At 48.4% G+C, this 19,344-nt stretch overlaps 1 protein-coding gene across 1 annotated transcript; it reads left to right on the top strand.

Moving 5' to 3' along the window:
* Positions 1 to 1,341: 1,341 nt before the first annotated feature.
* Positions 1,342 to 17,883, top strand: HEATR9 (HEAT repeat containing 9). Its single transcript, XM_040244467.1, has 15 exons — positions 1,342 to 1,426; positions 2,795 to 2,844; positions 5,025 to 5,206; positions 5,455 to 5,581; positions 5,799 to 5,855; positions 6,054 to 6,110; positions 6,721 to 6,778; positions 7,140 to 7,270; positions 12,505 to 12,687; positions 13,059 to 13,151; positions 13,245 to 13,364; positions 16,189 to 16,262; positions 16,736 to 16,787; positions 17,221 to 17,307; positions 17,515 to 17,883. Exons 1-15 carry the CDS (start codon positions 1,342 to 1,344, stop codon positions 17,881 to 17,883), a joined length of 1,725 nt encoding a protein of 574 aa, XP_040100401.1.
* Positions 17,884 to 19,344: the final 1,461 nt, after the last annotated feature.

Here is a 19,344-nt window from a genome sequence, read left to right as displayed (position 1 = left end):
GAAATTAAGCCAAACAATGCTCTATTAGATATTGGAATTGCATATTGTGTGTTTGTATCAAGTGGTTTCTTTTGTTAACAAAGCCTTCATACCTAAAACAAAAGCAAAACTTATAGCAAAACAGACCACCAGGGAAGTCCTCATATAGTTTTAAAAACTCACTTTTTTTTCTAAAATGAAATAAAGTAAATATGTTCATGAACAACAACCAAAAGACTTCTATCTCTTGCTGCCAAAGGAGGAGGTATGTGTATCATTGGGAGAAGGGATAGTTAGGGAGTTTGGGATGGATATGTACACACTGCTATATTTAAAATGGATAATCAACAAGGACCTCCTGTATAGCACAGGGAACTCTGCTCAATGTTGTGTGGCAGCCTGGATGGCAGGGGAGTTTTGAAAGAATGGATACATGTATATGTATGGCTGAGACCCTTCACTGTTCACCTGAAACCATCACACCATTGTTTGTTTTTTAATTATATTTATTTTAATTGGAGGCTCATTACTTTACACTATTGTAGTGGTTTCTGCCATACATTGACATGAATCAGCCACGGGAGTACATGTGTGCCCCATCCTGAATCCCCCTCCCACCGCCCTCCCCATCCCATCCCTCAGGGTCATCCCAGTGCACCGGCCCTGAGCACCCTGTCTCATGCATCGAACCTGGACTGATGATCTGTTTCACATATGATAATATACATGTTTCAATGCTATTCTCTCAAATCATCCCACCCTCACCTTCTCCCACAGAGTCCAAAAGTCTGTTCTTTACATTTGTGTCTCTTTTGCTGTCTTGCAGATAGGGTCATCATTACCATCTTTCTAAATTCCATATATATGCGTTAATATACTATATTGGCACACGATTTTCTGTTAATCAGCTACACCCCAATACAAAATAAAAAGTTTTTGAAAAAAATTTTTAAAAATAAACACTTCAGAGGAGACGAAAAAATAACAAGGGTTACGTGAGCTTGAGGTTCATTAAGTGCTTTGACTTTCTTTTCTAATTTATGCCTCACCGCTGCCTCTCGAGCTCGCCAGACAGACGTGGCTTTCCTCCTTTCAGATGAGAAAAGTGAAGCTCCCAGACGGAAAGCGACTGGCTCAAGCTACAGGCCAGTAGATGCCAGGGCTGGGGCTCCAGAGTAGAAACAGAGTGTTCCATGCACCTAGGTGATCTTCTCACTCAACACTCGGAGGCTTCTAGCTCTAGAAGCCCAGACACCTCACTAGTCCCTCTTGCGCCACAGAAGACAGGTCTCCCCGAGCTCTGCCCCAGCTCTCGCAAGGGAGCAGTCCCTATAGTCCCTGCCCGCCCCCCAGGAGAAGAGGATGGCCCAAAAATCAGTCAATATCTCTGACATCAACAGGGCGATGTTCAACTGCCCATGGCTGGAATATCCAGGAAGGACCAAAGGTGAGGTTAGAATGGACAGGAGAGGAGTCAGGGATAGGGATACGAAAAGGGAAGCTCCCTGACCCCCTCTCCCAGCCAGGAGTCCGGGTGATATGAGCAAATCTATGGGCGGAGTCAGGGTGGATCCTTGGGTACTTTCAAGGCTCCGTACACCCCTCAAGGTAAGTTTCCGGGGCCCTCTAAGGTGGGATGTCTCTGTGACTCCCCAGCTTCTGCTTCCTCACCTGCTCTGCACTCTCACAACGCCAAGGTTTCAAGGTGTTCCTCTTGCCTGTTGTTCTTCCTCTCATCTGTCTGGCTAACTACCCTACTTGCACTGAAGACTCAGCTTGTGGATAATCTCTGGAAACCCTCCCTGCTCCTCCCCACCAGGTTAGGCCCCCTCATCAAGATCACCTATGCCTCTATCCATCCTCACATTTATTTCCCTTTGTTAATCCCCAGTAAACGGTTCTGTCTCACCAGTAGACCAGTGGTTCCCAAAATATGTTCCCAGGATCAGCAGCATCAGTATTTTGTTAGACATGCAACTTCTGAGGACTTACCTGTCGATCCAGGAGTTGACTCTGTGCCACCAATGCAGAGAGCAGGGGTTCGATCCCTGGTCAGGGAACTAAGACCCCACATGCCGTGTGCACCACACCCACCACCCCACCAAAACTCAGACCGCACCTCAGAGTTACTCTGGGGATGAGTCTTCATCTGGGGATAAGGAAATCTGTATTTTAACAAGCCCTCTGGGAACTTCCTTGGTGGCCCAGTAGTGAAGACTCTGCTTCCACTGCAAAGCAGGGCATGGGTTCAACCCCTGGTCAGGGAACTAAGACCCCACATGCCACTCCCCATGGTCAAAACAAGAAAACCAAAAACAAGACCTCCAGTTTTTCCTAGTGCCACTCAGGTTTGAGAACCACTGACCATTTTTACATTAGAATCCTTTGGGAAGCTTTCTAAAATGCCTAGGTCCCCTCCTCAGACAATCTGGTTCAATTAGTCTGATGCAGGACTGGGGCATGTTAAAAAAAATTCTCTCAAATAATTCTAATACGCAGCCAGGGATGAGACCCACTCTGCCAGACCAGTGTGTCTCCAATTTCAACATGGGTAGGAATCTTACTCAAATAAAGGTCCTGACTTGGTAGGCCTGAGAGATTCTGCATTTCTGAGAAGCTTCCAGGCTACGGCAATGCTGCTATTCCACAGACCAAGACACCAGAAATGTACAAGTCCCTTAAGGACAGGAACTGTGGCTTCTTTACGTCCCTGGTGCCTGATATCGTGTTCGCTAAATGCTAATGCTCGACAAACGAATGCCCGGAAGGACAACTGTTCAGCTCACCCTTGTCCGTGGTCTCCTTTGCACCACAGAACTCAGAAGAGCTGCAGCCCCTGTCTTACTTCCCTTGTCCTGTCACCAGGTAAGACCCCTGACTTCCGCCACCCTGGGAGCCTTGTTGGAGGAAGAGGGTCAGCAGACCATCCCTTCCCCTTAAGGCTAGTTCACAGAACCCTACACACTCCCCTGTGGCTCAGATGGTAAAGAATCCACCTGCCAATGCAGGAGACATGGGTCCGATCCCTGGGTTGGGAAGATCCCCTGGAGAAGGGCATGGCTACCCCCTCCAGTATTCTTGCCTGGAGAATTCCATGGACGGGGGAGCCTGGCGGGCTACAGTCCATGTGGCCGCAAAGCGTCGGACACGACTGAATGACTAACACAAACACATACTTAGAACTCTACTCTCACCCCTGGGGCTGCCATGAACTCTGTGTGACCTTGGACAAGTGGCTTTCCCTCCCTGAACCGCAGGAGTAGCTTCTGTCACAAGCCAACCTCTGCCCGGCTCCCTTTGTCGAGTGGCTATGAGATAACATCTGTAAGGTTTCGGCCGTGTAGGCAGTTGCTTAATAATGAGTTATTTTTGAATTTCAGAGAAACAGTGAATTTTTTTCAACATGCTTATGTCCTAAATATTGCCTTCACTGCCTGGAATTGAAATTCAATGGGACATCCTGGGGTTTTTTGTTTGTTTGTTCTTAACTGAAGTAGAGAAGTTTATTTATTTGGCTGCTCTGGGTCTTGGTTGTGGCATGTGGGATCTAGTTCCCTGATCAGGGATTGATCACCACTCCCCACCCCCGGGTCCCCTTCAGTGAAAGCTTGAAATCGTAGCCACTGGACCCACCAGGGAAGTCTCAGTCCTGTTTTTTATTTGCTTGGGCCTTACAAAATCTGACAACCCTACTTATAGTGAGTCAATGTCCCATTTTCTGAAGTCACGACACTCACCTGTGAACTCATGATGGTCTCAGTCACCCCACTGGGAACCACTAGCCGAAGCCCTTTTTCAGAGAGTTGTTGTGGAGACAGGACGGCTTGAGAAGAGACAAGAATGAATCCTTGTCAGATCTTCAGAGAAATCCCCTGACCCATCTAAAAACCCTTGGCCACAACCAGAGATGCAGTTTCACAAGTGTCTAAGACAGATTATTTGAAGAAATCCTGTTTTTCCAATGAAACTATTAAGTTCCACGAGGACAGGAATGATAACTGTCTCCCCAGCACCGAGCACTTGGCATATAGTAGGTGCTCAATAAAAATTTGTCGAATGCCTGAGTGAATGAGCAGGGGCCCAAAATACCCCTCTCTTTACTCCACATCTCCTCTGCCCCTGGCCTTTTCATCTCCTTGCCCAGATGACTTTTTTTTCTTTTTTGGTTGCACAAGTTCTCCACTGCTGCACACGGGCTTTCTCTAGTTGTGCGGAGTGAGAGCTGCTGCCCACGGTGGGCTTCTCACTGTGGTGGCTCCTCTTGACGCGGCTCACGGGCTCTAGAGCACAGGCTCTGTAGTTATGGCAGACGGGCTTAGTTGCTCCTTGGTATGTGGGATCTGCCCGGACCAGGGATCGAGCCTGTGTCCCCTGCATTGGCAGGCAGATTCTTATCCACTGGACCACCAGGAAGTCCCCAGATGACTTTCTCAAGTCCCTTGAAATTCTAAACTAACTGAACTGTGGACAGTTGCCCCTTGGTTTCCACAGGGGATACCAAACTCCACGGATACTCAAGTCTGTTGTATAAAATGGAGTGGTGTTTGCATATAGCCTACACACATCCTCTCTAGATTATTTATAATACCTAATACAATGTAAATGGTATGTAAAGGGTTACCTGGTACATGGCAAATTCAAGTTTTGCTTTGGGGAACTTCTTAGAATTTTTTTCCCCCTAATATTTTGAACCCATGGTTGGTTGAATCCATGGATGTGGAACCTGTGGATACAGTGGGCCAACTGTACTCAGATCAACTTGCAAACCAACAACGGTTTCCCAATCTTTATGTCAGTAGTCCATCACAAGCACCTTGGGAGGGGTACAGAACAAGGATGATTAGCCGCCTTTTGCAGATGAGAAGACTGAGACCTTGGTAGGGTAAAGTCACTTGCCCGAGTCACACAGCTGGTTAGGAGCTGGCTGTGTCTTCAGGACGAGAGGCTGAAAGGTATTTCCCTCGTCTAGTCCCTTCTCGCCCTGGCCCTTTTCCTGGCTGAGAAATGTTCCCTGTGGCTGCTCTGCCACTCGCACCTGCCTCCAGGCACCAAAGGAAGAGTTTCCCCCAAGCCCAGAGTGCTGGAGGGAGCACCCGAGCAAGCCAAATGCCGTACCTTACTGCTACTACAAGAAGCCCGAGCTCTACACGCACTGGTATGCCCTGGATGATCGCCGAAAGCAACGGGAGGCCCAGAAGACACTGCGGAAAATGAGAGATCGCCCCAGGTGTGTTTCATCCCTTCCTGTTCTCCACGCCCTCCCCATCTTCTAAGAAAGGATGGAAAGAGAAGAAAGGGGTGGAGTGGGGCTGGGGGGCTGGGGTGGGGCAAATCAGCCTACAGACCCCCGAGGAGACCCTGGGGTAGATGCAAGCTGATCTGAGTTGGGCTGAGGACCAGAGGCAGAGGAGAGTCTGTGAAGTAAGGAGGAAGGGGACAAGGGGACCAGGGCTACCTGTGTGATTTCTCCCACAGGTACCTCAAGGAGGGTACCCTCAGCCAAAAGCTCCATCTCCCCATGAGCAAGCTGACTCGCAGGTCTCCAATGGAATCCAAGCCCTCAGACCCTGCTGGGGACCCCCTGAAGTGGCAAAGGTTAAAGGTCAGGGGACATGGCAGGAGCCAGGACAGAATGGGGAGACTCTTTCTGAGGATACCTTTACCTCGGGCTCACACTATCCTTCCACCCTCAGACCCTGCCAGCAAAAGGGAGCGGGGGAAGGAGAGTGGATTGGGTGAGCTCCTTCCACTTTGAAAGAAGCATGGTAGAACTATATTTGTCCCTTTCTTCCCTTCCATTGGCTTCCCTGGATGGGCAGGAACTCACAGAAAGCCTGAAATCTCCCAGCGAGGATGAGCAGCTCTACGCAGCCCAGGTGAGAAGTGGCAAGGGTGGAGGGGTGTGGTTACAGGCCAGGCGGGAGTCGGCTGAGCTGGTGAGGGGAAAGATGCTGGAGGTAGAGGGCGGGGAGGGAGTGATGTTCCAAGAACAACCTCCAGCAGTGTCCAGAAGGTGGCAGCTTGTGGCGGTGGTGGCCAAGCTCTCTTCCTTTTCCTCTCTCCTGTTCCTGCAGGCTCTGGGGTGCCTGGGGGTCAGCGACAAGTTTGTCTTGGACGCACTGTGGCAGGTGGTGAGTCTGGGGCTGCACGGAGTCCAGGAGAGGAGGACACAGGGCCTGCGGTCTGCAGAGCCTTGGCACCTGAGCACAGACAAGGCCCACCAGGGCGAAGGATGATGGGTCAGATGCCGGAAGGAGGCAGCCGCCTTGTGCGACATGTGCCCGTCTCTTGCCCTTGGCTCCTTTAAAGGGTAGCTTGATCTTAAAGGATGGGGAAGCGGGGATCTGAAGATCCCCTTTGTCTGACAGAGGAGTTGACTTTGGGGGTGGGGGTGGGCTGTGTTCTTACTCATAATCTCATTTAAATCTTTTGATACTAGAACTAGTTAGCAGTAGCTGCATTTTTCTAAGGAGAAAATGAAAGCTCCGAGAGGCCAGGTGACCTGCCCTAGGCCTCGTGGCTATCAGATATCAGATAGGGATGTGAACAAAAGTCTTACTCCTAACTTATGGTCTTTCCATCACATCACCCTGCCCACACCCGTGTTTGAACATAAACAGGTCACTCTCTAGGCCTTGGTTTCCTCATCTGTAAAATGAAAAGTTAAGCTAAGCTGATCCTGAAAGCTCCTAATATTCCACCACCTTAGGGCATCTTCCCACCCCCTACCCCTTAAATCAGGCCCAAGCCGGTCCAGAGAAACTGAAGTATGAGGCCTGTCGAACCCTGGCCATCTTGGGTGAGTGGGTCCTCCCCTGGGTGGGAGTAGGGACAGGGGAGGAAGGAGGTAGTGCAGCTGCAATCCACCTTTAGGGAAAGACAGAAGGCAGTGGACGGCACCCCCACTGCCACCTAGTCATTGGCAGGTCTAGGAATGGTCCGAGGGATTGTTGGGCAGAGCGAGGAAGGTGAGGTGAAGAGGGAGAAGAGGTGGGAGGGAGACAGAGAGCAGGCTCTGGGAACTGCGGTCATGCTCAGCCAGCTGCTCTGGTGTCCTGCGGGGACGGCCAACCGTGGGACCTCAGTGGAGTCAGGTGGAGTCTGGCAGAGAGGAGCCGCCCTGGAGGCTCCGCCCTGACCTGAGGCTCCTCCCTGTCCAGGATGCCTGAAAAAGCACGTGATCCAAACTCTCATCAAGAAGTTGAAGGGGCAAAATGAGGGGCAAAGGATGGATACTCTGATAGCACTTCGGGCGGCTCTGAACTCCTGGGCTGCTGTCCCCAGAGATCAGGTGACTTGGGGGGAAGAGTCAGTCCCTGGGGCAAGGTCAGCCAGGTCATCAATGGTGCTGGCTGGGGGTTAAGCCAGGGAGAGGGTAACCTAGCTCCTAGCTCTGATGGGGGGGACGATGTCCTTGTGGAGTCCCCTGTGGAATAGGTTGCCTGGACAGAATCATTGGCGTAGCTCCTGAACTGGTCATACCACCTCTGAAAAGCCAGCTTTCAGAGTTGTCATTTGTCCTTCTCTAAAATGGATATAGTAGTTAGAGCATCGTTGAGAAGATTAAATGAGATAATATATGTAAAGCACCTACTTCAATGCCTAGATTATTTTTTATATATATTTATTTATTTGGCTGCACCAGGTCTTATTTGCGCCATGCAAACTCTTAGTTGTGGCATGTGGGATATAGTTCCCCGTTCAGGGATTGAACCTGGGCCCGCTGCATCGGGAGTGTGGAGTCTTAGCCGCTGGTCTCCATGGAAGTCCCAGTGCCTGTGCTCTTTCAGTGACCACGTCTCATTATTATTATCATCCTTAAAATAACCTGTTAAAGGAAAACTTCTGCCCAGAGGGGACAGGGACCAAGAAAGTCTACTGACACCACTTGAGATTTTTCCCCTTTAGGATCCTCTTCTTTTGACCCCGTCACTGCTCCACATAAAATAGAATTCATTACATCCACTCAGTCAACAAACCTACATTGAACAGCTATCATGGGCCAGACATCATCCTAGGCCCCTGGGATATGTCAGCAAACCAAAGCAGGCAGAGATCTCAGCTTTTGGTAGAGCTTACATTCCAGTGGGATGGGGGAAGCGGGGAGGGGAGACGTGAAAGTGAAAGTCTCTCAGTCGTGTCCGACTCTGTGAGACCCCATGGACTATACAGTCCATGGAATTCTCTAGGCCAGAAGACTGGACTGGGTAGCCTTCCCCTTCCCCAGGGAACCTTCCCAACCCAGGGATCGAACCTAGGTCTCCCTCATTGCCAGCAGATTTCTTTCCCAGCTAAGCCACAGGGGAAGCCCGGGGAGACACGTAATAAGCAACAAATTCCATTATATAGTGTGTCAGATACAGCAAGTGGGAGACTTACGGAGAGGGATGAGAGTGACCGGGATGCTGAGTGCAGATGAGTATGTTGGATACAGCAAGTGGGAGACTTATGTAGAGGGGTGAGAGTGATCAGGATGATGAGGGATGAGAGTGATCGGGATGATGAGGGATGAGAGTGATCGGGATGATGAGGGATGAGAGTGATCGGGATGATGAGGGGTGAGAGTGATCGGGAATGCTGAGTGCAGATGGAATGAGTTGCAATTTTAAACACGAAGGACAGGGAAGGCCTCATGTGGACGTCATCGTCTGAGCTCAAGCACGAAGGTGAGGGGTGAGCCTTGCAGATATCTGAGAGAAGGCATTCCCAGCAAAGGAAGAATCGAGCCAAAGTCCCGAGGCCATGTGACAGAAGTGGAGTGGGAACAGAGAAAGCAGGAGGAAATGAAGTTGGGCCAAAGACGCTAACAGGAGACTAGCGCATATGAGGCCATCTGGACGACTTTAAGTACTTGAGCTTTTCTCCTGAGTGGAATAGGGTTTTGAACAAAGAACGATGTGATTAACTTATGTTTCAAAAGTTCACTCTGGGGGACTTCCCTGGTGCTCCAGTGGTTAAAACTCTGTGCTCCCAGTATAGGGGGCCTGGGTTCAATCCCTGGTTGATCCCTGGTTGGGGAACTAAGATCCCTCATGTGGCACAGTGGCCAAAAAAAACAAAAACAAAAACGTTCACTCTGACTGCTATGTTGAAGAAAGATGGGCAGGGGATGAAAGGCAAAAGTGGAAGCAGAGAGACCAGTTAGGAGCTGTTAAAGCAATCCTGGTGAGACACGATGGTGGCTTGGACCACAGTGGTTGCAGTGGGGTTGGTAAGCGGTTATTAAGTTCTGAATATGTATATATGTATTAATATTTATTGATTTGTTTTGGCTGTGTCGGGTCTTGGTTGCCGCATGCAGGATCTTGTAATTGCAGCATGTGGGATCTAGTTCCCTGAACAGGGATCAATCCCGGGCCCCCTTCATTGGGAGTGTGGAGTCTCAGCCACTGGACCACAAGGGAAATCCCCTGCATATATTTTTAAAGTAAAACTCCGACAGGTTAAATGTGAGCTATAAGAGAAAGTGAGGCAACAAGAAGGAAGCCAAGGCTTTTGGCCTAGAAACTGAAAGGATGGAGTTGTCATCAGCTGAGTTTCCCTGATAGCTCAGTTGATAAAGAATCTGCCTACAAAGCAGGAGACCCTGGTTCCATTCCTGGGTCGGGAAGATCCCCTGGAGACAGGATAGGCTACCCACTCCAATATTCTTGGGCTTCCCTTGTGGCTCAGCTGGTAAAGAATCTGCTGGCAGTGCTAGAGACCTGGGTTCAATCAAACCTGGGTTCTGTCCCTGGGTTGGGAAGATCCCCTGGAGAAGGGAAAGGCTACCCACTCCAGTATTGTGGCCTGGAGAATTCCATGGACTGTATAGTCCATGGGGACAGGACTGAGCAACTTTCACTTCACTTCAAGACGGAGAAAGCTGCACAAGGAACAGGCTTGGAGGTAATATCAGAAGTCCAGTTTTGGACAAGTTATGTTTGTGACGTCTTCTGGACATCCAAAGGAAACAACAAACAAGCAGCTGGATATACAATTTGGAGTTCAGAAGCCTGAACTAGTGGAAGAAATCTATGAGTTGTCAGCATATAGGTCATTCAATGAGATGAGATCACTAAGAACCAAGAATCAAGCCTTGGGGCACCCCAGTGTTAAGAGGTCAGAGATAAGAGGAAGAACTAGTAACTGCTAAGAAGTAGCCAACAGGTAGGAAGACAACCAATAGTACGGTATACTGAAAATCAAGTGAAGAACATATATCAAGGAAAAGGAGACAAATCAACCATATCAAATAATATAAGGGCTGAGAATCCATACAATGGCTTTAACCATGTGGGTGGATCATTGATCATCTTAACAAGAACTACTCTGGTGGGGCAGTGAAAGTCTGAATGGAGTAGGGTTGAGAGAGAATGGGAGGAAAGAAGTGCAAGATGGCAAGAATGGGCAACTGTCCAAGATTTCCTGGATAGAGCTGTAGTCAGCAGCAGGGGTAAATTCTAGAAAGAGAAAAAATAGCAGCACGTTTCAATGCTGAGGAGTAACGATCCAGTCGTTAGGAAAATGATCATTTTGAAGAGGGTGGGAAGAGCTGGGCAGCAATGTTCTTGAGAAGATGAGAAGGGATGAGAGCAAACACATAAGAGACTGATTTTAGTTTTTTAATGTTTTTATTTATTTGGCTGCACCCAGTCTGGGTTGTGGCATGTGGAATCTTTAGTTGCATGCGGACGCTTGGTGGCAGCATGTGGGATCTAGCTTCCTGACCAGAGATCGAACCTGGGCCCCCTACAATGGGAGTGTGCAATCCTGGCCACTAGACCACCAGGAAAGTCCCCAAGATTGAGTTTTTTAGATAGATGGTCATGGTCCACAGTAATGTGGAAAGGAGGGAATATGGGTGCAGGTGTTGAAAGTTGGACAGAAGTGGTGGTAAGTGTCTCTGGAACTTCTTTTCTAGTTGCTTTTATTTTGCTCAATAAAGTAGGAAGCAAGGTCATCAACTTAAGAGAATAGAGGAAGAAGTGTTAGAGGGTCCAGAGGAAGGAATATGAATTAGGAAGGTGGGAAAGAGAACTGCCCAGGGAAAAGCAGTCTGACCGTTAGGCATCATTAAGGGTTTTCTTAAGGTTTGTGTTCATATACTTCAAGCAAGATTAGTCATCATTACTTTGATTTCCTCTGGGAAGTGCAGGCATAGAGTCGGTGGAGAGTTTAATACAATAAAGAGGGGGAAAAGGAGTTCAGGGACCACGGAATTGAAGCTGGGTAAAAGGGAAGAAAGTGAGGAGGAGGGCAAAGTTGCTCAATGAATTGTTAGTCTTCATGCAGTCCAACAACTTTTTTAATAGAGTGATTTATTAGCATTAAATATACAAAAAAATTCACTTTCATTTTTATTTATAAGAATTTGAAAGTAAAGAATATAAAAGTTTCGGATAAATTCTTTCATTAAGAAAAGTTTAAAAAAATAAAAAAAGCAATGGAGATAACACAATATGCCTAAGTGATAGATCTGACCATGTACTTTTATAAACCTTCACAATCCCCCGTATATACATCTATATTTACATAAAAGAACTCATCTTTTATGTAATATCCAAGTAAGGACTCCCAATTCCTGTTTAGAAGAATTCGATTAACAACAGGAATAAATAGGAGCACTCTGACCACACTATACAAATGTAAGGAAATTTTATAGACAATTTACGATAAAAAAAAAATACATGAGTAACTAACCCACATATATATTCACGTACAGATAATGAAATAAGTTCAAAGTAAAGCTATTTAATATACTCCTTTATAAAAAATTCATTGGCTTTACAATGTTAAGTTTTCACTGTACAGCAAAGTGAATCAGTCATTCATATATATTGTTGCTGTTTAGTCAACAAACTTGGACAAAACATGTCCAACTCCTTGGCAGCTCCATGGACTGCAGCCCACCAGGCTCCTCTGTCCATTGGATTTTCCAGGCAAGAATACTGGAGTGGGTTGCCATTTCCCTCTCCAGGGGATCTTCCCAACCCAGGGATCGAACCCGTTCTTCACCACTGGGCCACCGGGGCAGCCCCATACGTTTTTGGATTTCCTTCCCATTTAGGTCATCACACAGCACTGAGTAGAGTTCCCTGTGCTATACAGTAGGTATAACAACAACTGCTGACATCAGAGGAGAACCAGAAAGACAGGGGGAGAGGGAGTCAGAGAGAGGCTGCAGTAATGGGTAACGATGAAGCCCCTCTGTGGGAATTAATGGCTGGTGTAGCGCCAAGGACAAGGTTATGGGAGGAGAGGCGTCGGGCCAATGACCTGTATATTTTTTTCAAATGCCAAGAGCTGAGACAGCAGAGGTATTAAAAAGAGTAACGCCGACCCACTCACAAGAAAAAGTCATAGAGAAGTGAAAGGATGTGAGCTGGGAGCAAGTAGGTGGCAGCAAGAAGGGAAGTGGGTAAACTAAGCTCTTGACAGGAGATTCCTTCTGGGGAAGAGGGAGAATGGGCTGGAAGCAGTCATGAATTGCCCTTACAAAGCCTGGCCGGAGACCTGGTCCAACCGCCCCGTCTCCCTCTCAAGAGGACTCAGGTGGAGGATGAAGAGAAGCTGGTGCTGGTGCTACTGATGCTGATAAAGAAGACAGCGTACAAGGTGGCGGCGGAGGCGGCCCTGTGCTTGGGGCTCCTGAGGCCCCACAGCAACGTGGCCCGAGAGCACTTGCTGCAGTTCCTGTGCCAAGGGCCGAAGACCCAGCAGATGAAGGTGTGAGGGGCGGGGGGCCGGGCTCCCTGGGGAGCCCTGGGGAAACGGTGCTGACTCTGGTGGGCTCTGGACCCTGTCATCCTCATCCCAGAGAAAAGGAGCTTCAGCAGGGAGCGCCGCAGGGTCCTCTGTGTGTTTGTGAATACGTATGTGGGTCGCGTGGGCCTCAGTGTACACAGATCTGTGTATAGTCCATTCATTCACGTATGTGTGTGTGTGCGCTCACTTGAACTTGCACACTCACTCATGAGGCCAAGAGGGAGGAGAAAGGACTCTGCCTGTTTCCTACAAGTTCTAGCCCTCAAGCGTGCTTGGCCATCCAAATGCCTCTTGGTCTGGTGTACCCCACCCCGCCCTGCCCACCCCCACAGGCACTCACTGTGCTGGTCAAGATAATGGGTGTGCACTCAGCCACAGTTGTCAGAAGCATCCTGGACCAGCTGTCCTGTTCCAGCGTCCTGGAGGTAAGCTCTCAACTGCCTAGTACCCTTCCTGCTCCAGCACAAGGATGTGCTGGGGGATGAGGAAGGTGGTCTGTCCTTTGTGTCTGCCCTCAGCACCGTTTTGAAGCCACACAGATGCTCAAGGCCATAGGACTGGAACAGATCCAGGCACATGGTCTGGAAGACCTCACATTTGACCTACTCAGGAGGAAGACATATAATGAACCCTTCTTCGTAAGTGAGACCAACGCTCCCAAGCCCAGGCAGCCCAAACCTGTCTCTTCACCTTTCTCTAAAGGACCCCCACCCTGCCTTGGCTCCCACCACACTGCCCCGCAAAGTTCAGTTCAGTTCAGTCACTCAGTTGTGTCCAACTCTTTGCAACCCAATGGACTGCAGCAAGCCAGGCTTCCCCGTCTATCACCAACTCCTGGAGCTTGCTCAAATTCATGTCCATCAAGTCAGTGATGCCATCCACCACCTCATCCTCTATCGTCCCCTTCTCCTCCTGCCTGCAATCTTTCCCAACATTAAAGTCTTTTCCAACAAGTCACTTCCTCTCATCAGGTGGCCAAAGTATTGGAGCTTCAGCTTCAGCATCAGTCCTTCCAATGAATATTCAGGACTGATTTCCTTTAGGATTGACTGGTTTGATCTCCTTGCAGTTCAAGGGACTCTCAAAGTCTTCTCCAGTGCCACAGTTCAAAAGCATCAATTCTTCAGCACTCAGCTTTCTTTATAGTCCAACTCTCACATCCATACATAACTACTGGAAAAACCACAGCTTTGACTATCTGAACCTTTGTCAGTGAAGTAATGTTTCTGCTTTTTAATATGCTGTCTAGGTTGGTCATAGCTTTCTTCCAAGGAGCAAGTGTCTTTTGATTTTGTGACTGCAGTCACCATCTGCAGTGATTTTGGCACCCAAGAAAATAAAGTCTGTCACTGTTTCCATTGTTTCCCCATCTACTTGCCATGAACTGATGGGACATGAACTGATGGGATGCCATGATCTTAGTTTTTTGAATGTTGAGTTTTAAGCCAGCTTTTTCACTCTCCTCTTTCACTTTCATCAAGAGGCTCTTCAGTTCCTCTTCACTTTCTGCTATAAGGGTGGTATCATCTGCATATCTGAGGTTATTGATATTTCTCCCATCAATCTTGATTCCAGCTTGTGCTTCATCCAATCCAGCATTTCGCATGATGTACTCTGCATATAAATTAAATAAGCAAGGTAACAAAATACAGCCTTGACATACTCCTTTCCCAATTTGGAACCCGTCCATTGTTTCACATCTGGTTCTAGATGTTGCTTCTTGACCTGAATATAGATTTCTCAGGAGGTAAGTCAGGTGGTCTGGTATTGTCTCTTTAAGAATTTTACACCAGTTTGTTGTGATCCACACAGTCAAAGGCTTTGGCATAGTCAATGAAGCAAAAGTAAGTATTTTTCTGGAATTCTCTTGCTTTTTCTATGATCCAACGGATGTTGGAAATTTGATCTGTGGTTCCTCTGCCTTTTCTAAATCCAGCTTGAACATCTGGAAGTTCTTGGTTCACATACTGTTGAACTTAGCTTGGAGAATTTTCAACATTACTTTACTAGCATGTGAGATGAGTGCAATTGTGCAATAGTTTGAACTTTCTTTGGCGTTGCCTTTCTTGGGACTGGAATAAACCTTTTCCAGTCCTGTGGCCACTGCTGAGTTTTCCAAATTTGCTGACATATTGAGTGTAGCACTTTCACAGCATCATCTTTTGGGATTTGAAATAGCACAGCTGGAATTCCATCACCTATACTAACATTGTTCATAGTGATGCTTCCTAAGGCCCTCTTGACTTCAAACTCCATGATGTCTGGCTCCAGACAACACCATCATGGTTCTCTGGGTCATTCAGATCTTTTTTGTATGGTTCTTCTGTGTATGCATGCCCCCCAAAGCGTGTGTCACACTCCCCAGAACACAGCTCCTGTCTCCAAGCCATCTGGCCTCTGTGCGGGCAGTCCTCTCAGCTTAAAGTGCCCTGTTATTCCTCCCTTCCCTGAAAGGTGGAAAACTGCCTCTGCTTTCATTTCCACTGGTAAGTAGCTCCTCTCTCCTACTGCCTATTAAAATATGATTACCCCTTCCAGACCAGCCCAGACAACACCTCCTATGGGAAGCTTTCCAATCACCACCAACAGAATCACCCTGCCTTCCCCTGCACTTTTACCTTTCTTAGAGCTTGCTACAAAGCCAGCCACAGCACTGCTAAAGACATTTTTCTAAGCTGTGAATCAGATTGCAGCTCACCTCTGCAAAGAACTTCTCAGTTACTCCCCAAGCTCTCAGGAGGGCTTACATAGCCCTTCACCACCCAAGGCCTGCCTGACTCTTTACCCTCACCACACTCGTGCCCAGCCACGCACCAGCAGTGCTTAGGAGCACCCTGTCCTGACTTATACCCATGGTCCCAGTGTAACTGCTCAAGACTCTGTATGGTCACCTAGCTAAACTGAACCATTTCCTGTTCCCTAAACTCTCCGTGCTCTCTCCTGCCTCCAGGATTTTGCACCTGCTTTCCCTCTGCCCAGGGAAGTTGGCCCCCAGCCTCTCAGCCTGGCTAACTCCTACTCATGCCTCAGGTTTCAGCTGCAGCATCACTTCCTCCAGGAAGTCTTCCTGGAACTCAGACTGAGCTAGGAGACCCTCCTGTTGTCCCTACATTTAGTTCACGAGTCTGACTACCTGTTCACTTGTCTGTTTCCCCCACCAGACTGTGAGTTCCCTGAGGCAAGGGGCATACACATAGCACAAAGTAAACTCTCAATGAAGGTTGATGGCCCAGTGGTTAAGACTTCACCTTCCAGTGCAGGGGTTGTGGGTTCAATCCCTAGTCAGGGAGCTAGGATTCCACATGCCTTGTGGGCCAAAAAACCAAAACGTGAAACAGAAACAATACTGTAACAAATTCAATAAAGGCTAAAAAATGGTCCACATCCAAAAAAAAAAAAAAAGTTTGGGAAGCACTTAAGAGCACACCCCTGAGCCTCTGTCCCACCTTAATCTCTCTTCAGGCTATGAGGCAGGCTGTTGCTGAAACTGTGGAAGAGCTTAAGATGAAACCCATGATGTTGAACTTGGTGGAGGCGTGAGTGGCTCGGGCTGGGAGCTACCAGGCACATCCTAGGCTGTGGGAAGGAGACAGAGGGCCAGTGAGAGCGGAGACCCTACTGCCTGGTCTCAGATCACACTGCCCAGGCCACTGGCCAAGTCACTCTTTGACCTCTGGGCTTTTCTTCATCTGTAAAAGGGGCTGGTAATACCTCTCACTCAGAGGTGTTATTTAAAGCTCAAGTTAAGATAAGGACTTGGAAGGGATTTGTAAACAGTAGAGTTCTGGACAAATGTGAATCCTGATCATCACACAGAGCCCCTTGGAAAACTGTTGTACCGACCTTTCCCCTCCCAGTCCCTTTCCTGACCCAAGAAACAAGAAGGGGCTGTTAATGAAATTAACATCACTCATCAGCTTTATGGCTGAGTCACTCTGGACTGTAAGCAGCCAGTCTTCCTCCCCTACCCCTTAACTGGACCACAATACACTCACTCCCTTCTCTTCAGGCAGCTGATGAGCTCAAATGCATTGGCACGCAAGGAAGCAGTCATTTCTCTGGTAAGGCCAGCTCCACAACTCTGACCAGATGTGTTGATGGCTGGGGGGGTGGGCAGTCCAGGAGAGCTCCTGAGGGGAAGAAAGGGCGGCAAAGTGTGGGGAGGTGGTTTGCCGGCTTTTTTATTTTAGACTTCCCACCGTACCAGGAGTTAAGGGAAAGCTTTTCTGCAGGACTGGAGGTGGGTAGCAGGGACAGGTGAAGGGTGTGAGGGGCATTGCTCAGATGTGACAGAAACTATCTTGACTCTTCTGGTGAAAAAAATTGTACCAGAACCCAATGCAGAGGCAGGCCCTCAAAGGTAAGAAAGCAGCTGGGAAGCCACATCTTCTGTCCAGGTAAAGGGTCATCACAAGGGCGCTAGAATGGAAGAGAGTGTAGATGGGGCATCTTCCTGGGCTGGCTACTGAGATGCCCTCATCCTGCCTCTGCCAGAGCGTTCTGGGGATCCGCAGCCCACAGGTGTTCCACTTGGTCCTGGACATGCTGGATGTGGAGAAGAATGCATCTGTGAAGAAGAGTGTAAGGCATCCCTGCTCTCCTCTTCCTCCAACCTCTCCCACTCTCCTCACACAACATGCCCTCTGACAGAGGGGAGGGGAATAAGCCCTTAGACGTTGTCCCTTGACCTCATTCCCTGGGACTCAGAGTGACCTGTGGCCAGAACTCCCCTCCCCACTCCCAGGGCTGGCCTGAAGGGAGCCAGCCACAGGGCTTGTTTCAATGCAGCTACAAGAAACATTAATTCTTTTGGCCTCCATCGATCCCTGGATCCAAAACAAGCTAAAGAACAAGGTTCTCTTTGTATGTGAGATGCCAAAGACCAGCATGAAGGTGGAGTTCACAAGGTTCCGGAAAGAGCCTGAGAAACCTGAAGAGTCAAATATCCAAGACTTTCAACTTACAGAGCTGAACCCCTTGTTTCTTACAAAGTCCAGTGCCATGTTAGACCACCAGAAAAGGCTAAACCCCCAGAAAGGGTCTGATACCCCTGGCTTCCTACCCTCTTTCTCTATATCCCCCAAACACAAGTCACAGGGGTCCTGGGCACAAGGGATCAAAAAACAGCTCCAGATCTTTGCTGAGACCCCCAATTAGGTCAGTTGTTTAGGTCGAGTTCCTGCTCTTTCCTTAAGGGTGCTTGTCAGGCTCGCCTGAGAAAATGATCAGTACTTATCTTCCATGAATAAATGAGTGTCATTCTACCTACCATGATGGTTCCCTTCATCATGAGCTGCACTGAAACACAGATCTCCTCACTCCTGGCTGGGCCTTCCTTGCTCTCAGCCACACGTCCTTTCCACGAGACAAACCTGCTCTGGATGGCCAGCCTGTCTTCCTACATCAAGTCCTTTGTCTGCACCCAGAATGTGATGACAAAGCCAGAGCTGAGCCTCTGTCCAGAGGGGGGCTGCTGAGGAGGGAAATGGGAGAAAATCCTGGAGAGCTTGGCTCTTGGGCCATTTCCTCTTACTAACTTGTTCCTCCCCACCCCCCACCATTTCCCTATTGGTGGTCAAGAGATAAATTAGGCTTAATTAAGACCAACCATCCTCTCCACTGTCTCTTCTCTCACACCTGCTTTCCAGCTCCCTTAGGGTCATTGCCTCTGACAGACTCGATTTACTCTCTAAGAACTGCCTTAGTACCTCCCTCATTTTACGAAATGCTTCAGTTTTCCTCAGCCAATAGGACTGGTCACACCAATCCCAGCAAGCTATGTCCTCCAGGAAAAGACTCTGGAGTCAGACAAATCTGAAATCAAGTCCCAGGGCCCATCACTCACTTGATCTTCGACTGTGGAGAAGTTACTGAACCGTCCTCACCTACAAAATGAAGGGAGTAATGCATATTACTTCTGAGGGCTCTTAGGATTATGTGCTTGTGTGCAAAGTTGCTTCAGTCGTGTCCCACTCTTTGTGACCTTATGGACCATAGCCTGCCAGGCTCCTCTGACCATGGGGATTCTCCAGGCAAAAATACTGGAGTGAGTTGCCATGCCTTCCTCCAGGGCATCTTCCCGACCCAAGGATTGAACCCATATCGCTCACGTCTCCTGGTGCCGCCTGGGAAGTCAGAGCAACACAAAACCTACTGGTGCCTGGTATTCCATAGAGGGCACTCAAATGGAGATTTCTTTTCTCTATTCCTCTCTCCAGTGTGTTGCCATGTGAGCCTGTGACCACCAGAGATCTAAAAAGCTCTGCTGCCTTCATTTACCCCTGCCATCTTATTGAGTAGTCAGTGAGAGGTCAAGCTCTTCCCGTTGAGCAGGAAAGGCCAAAGTGAAACAAATGTTCCCTTCTACCGCCCCACATTCCAGGTTCGAGAGTAGTCCAGTTATTCTGAATCCAGCGTGGTATATGTCACTGAGATTTATCTGCCCACCTGCCCTACCACTTATAAATTCATGCTTTGCTTTACAGAATTTTAAGTAAAAACCAAAGGAATAGTATCACTATTCTGGGGTATAAGCAGCACTGCCTCTAATAGTGTGGCACAAAGGCCAAAGATGGAAAAATGATCTTTTCCTCTCTTGTCCACTCTGCAGTTTTGCAC

The sequence above is a fragment of the Oryx dammah genome, unplaced genomic scaffold (assembly GCF_014754425.2).
Source record: "Oryx dammah isolate SB20612 unplaced genomic scaffold, SCBI_Odam_1.1 HiC_scaffold_8, whole genome shotgun sequence".
Classification (NCBI taxonomy): Eukaryota; Metazoa; Chordata; class Mammalia; order Artiodactyla; family Bovidae; genus Oryx; species Oryx dammah.
Note: the sequence above shows the minus strand (reverse complement) of the source record. Positions and strands in the feature narration are given on the sequence as shown.

Bases quoted from the DNA above. Each gene is read 5' to 3' on its own strand.
- HEATR9 (XM_040244467.1), top strand. From the start codon at position 1,342: ATGGCCCAAAAATCAGTCAATATCTCTGACATCAACAGGGCGATGTTC. The intron at 6,779-7,139 runs GTGAGTGGGTCC...CTCCCTGTCCAG, and splicing joins TCGAACCCTGGCCATCTTGG to GATGCCTGAAAAAGCACGTG. The intron at 13,365-16,188 runs GTAAGTGAGACC...ATCTCTCTTCAG, and splicing joins CATATAATGAACCCTTCTTC to GCTATGAGGCAGGCTGTTGC.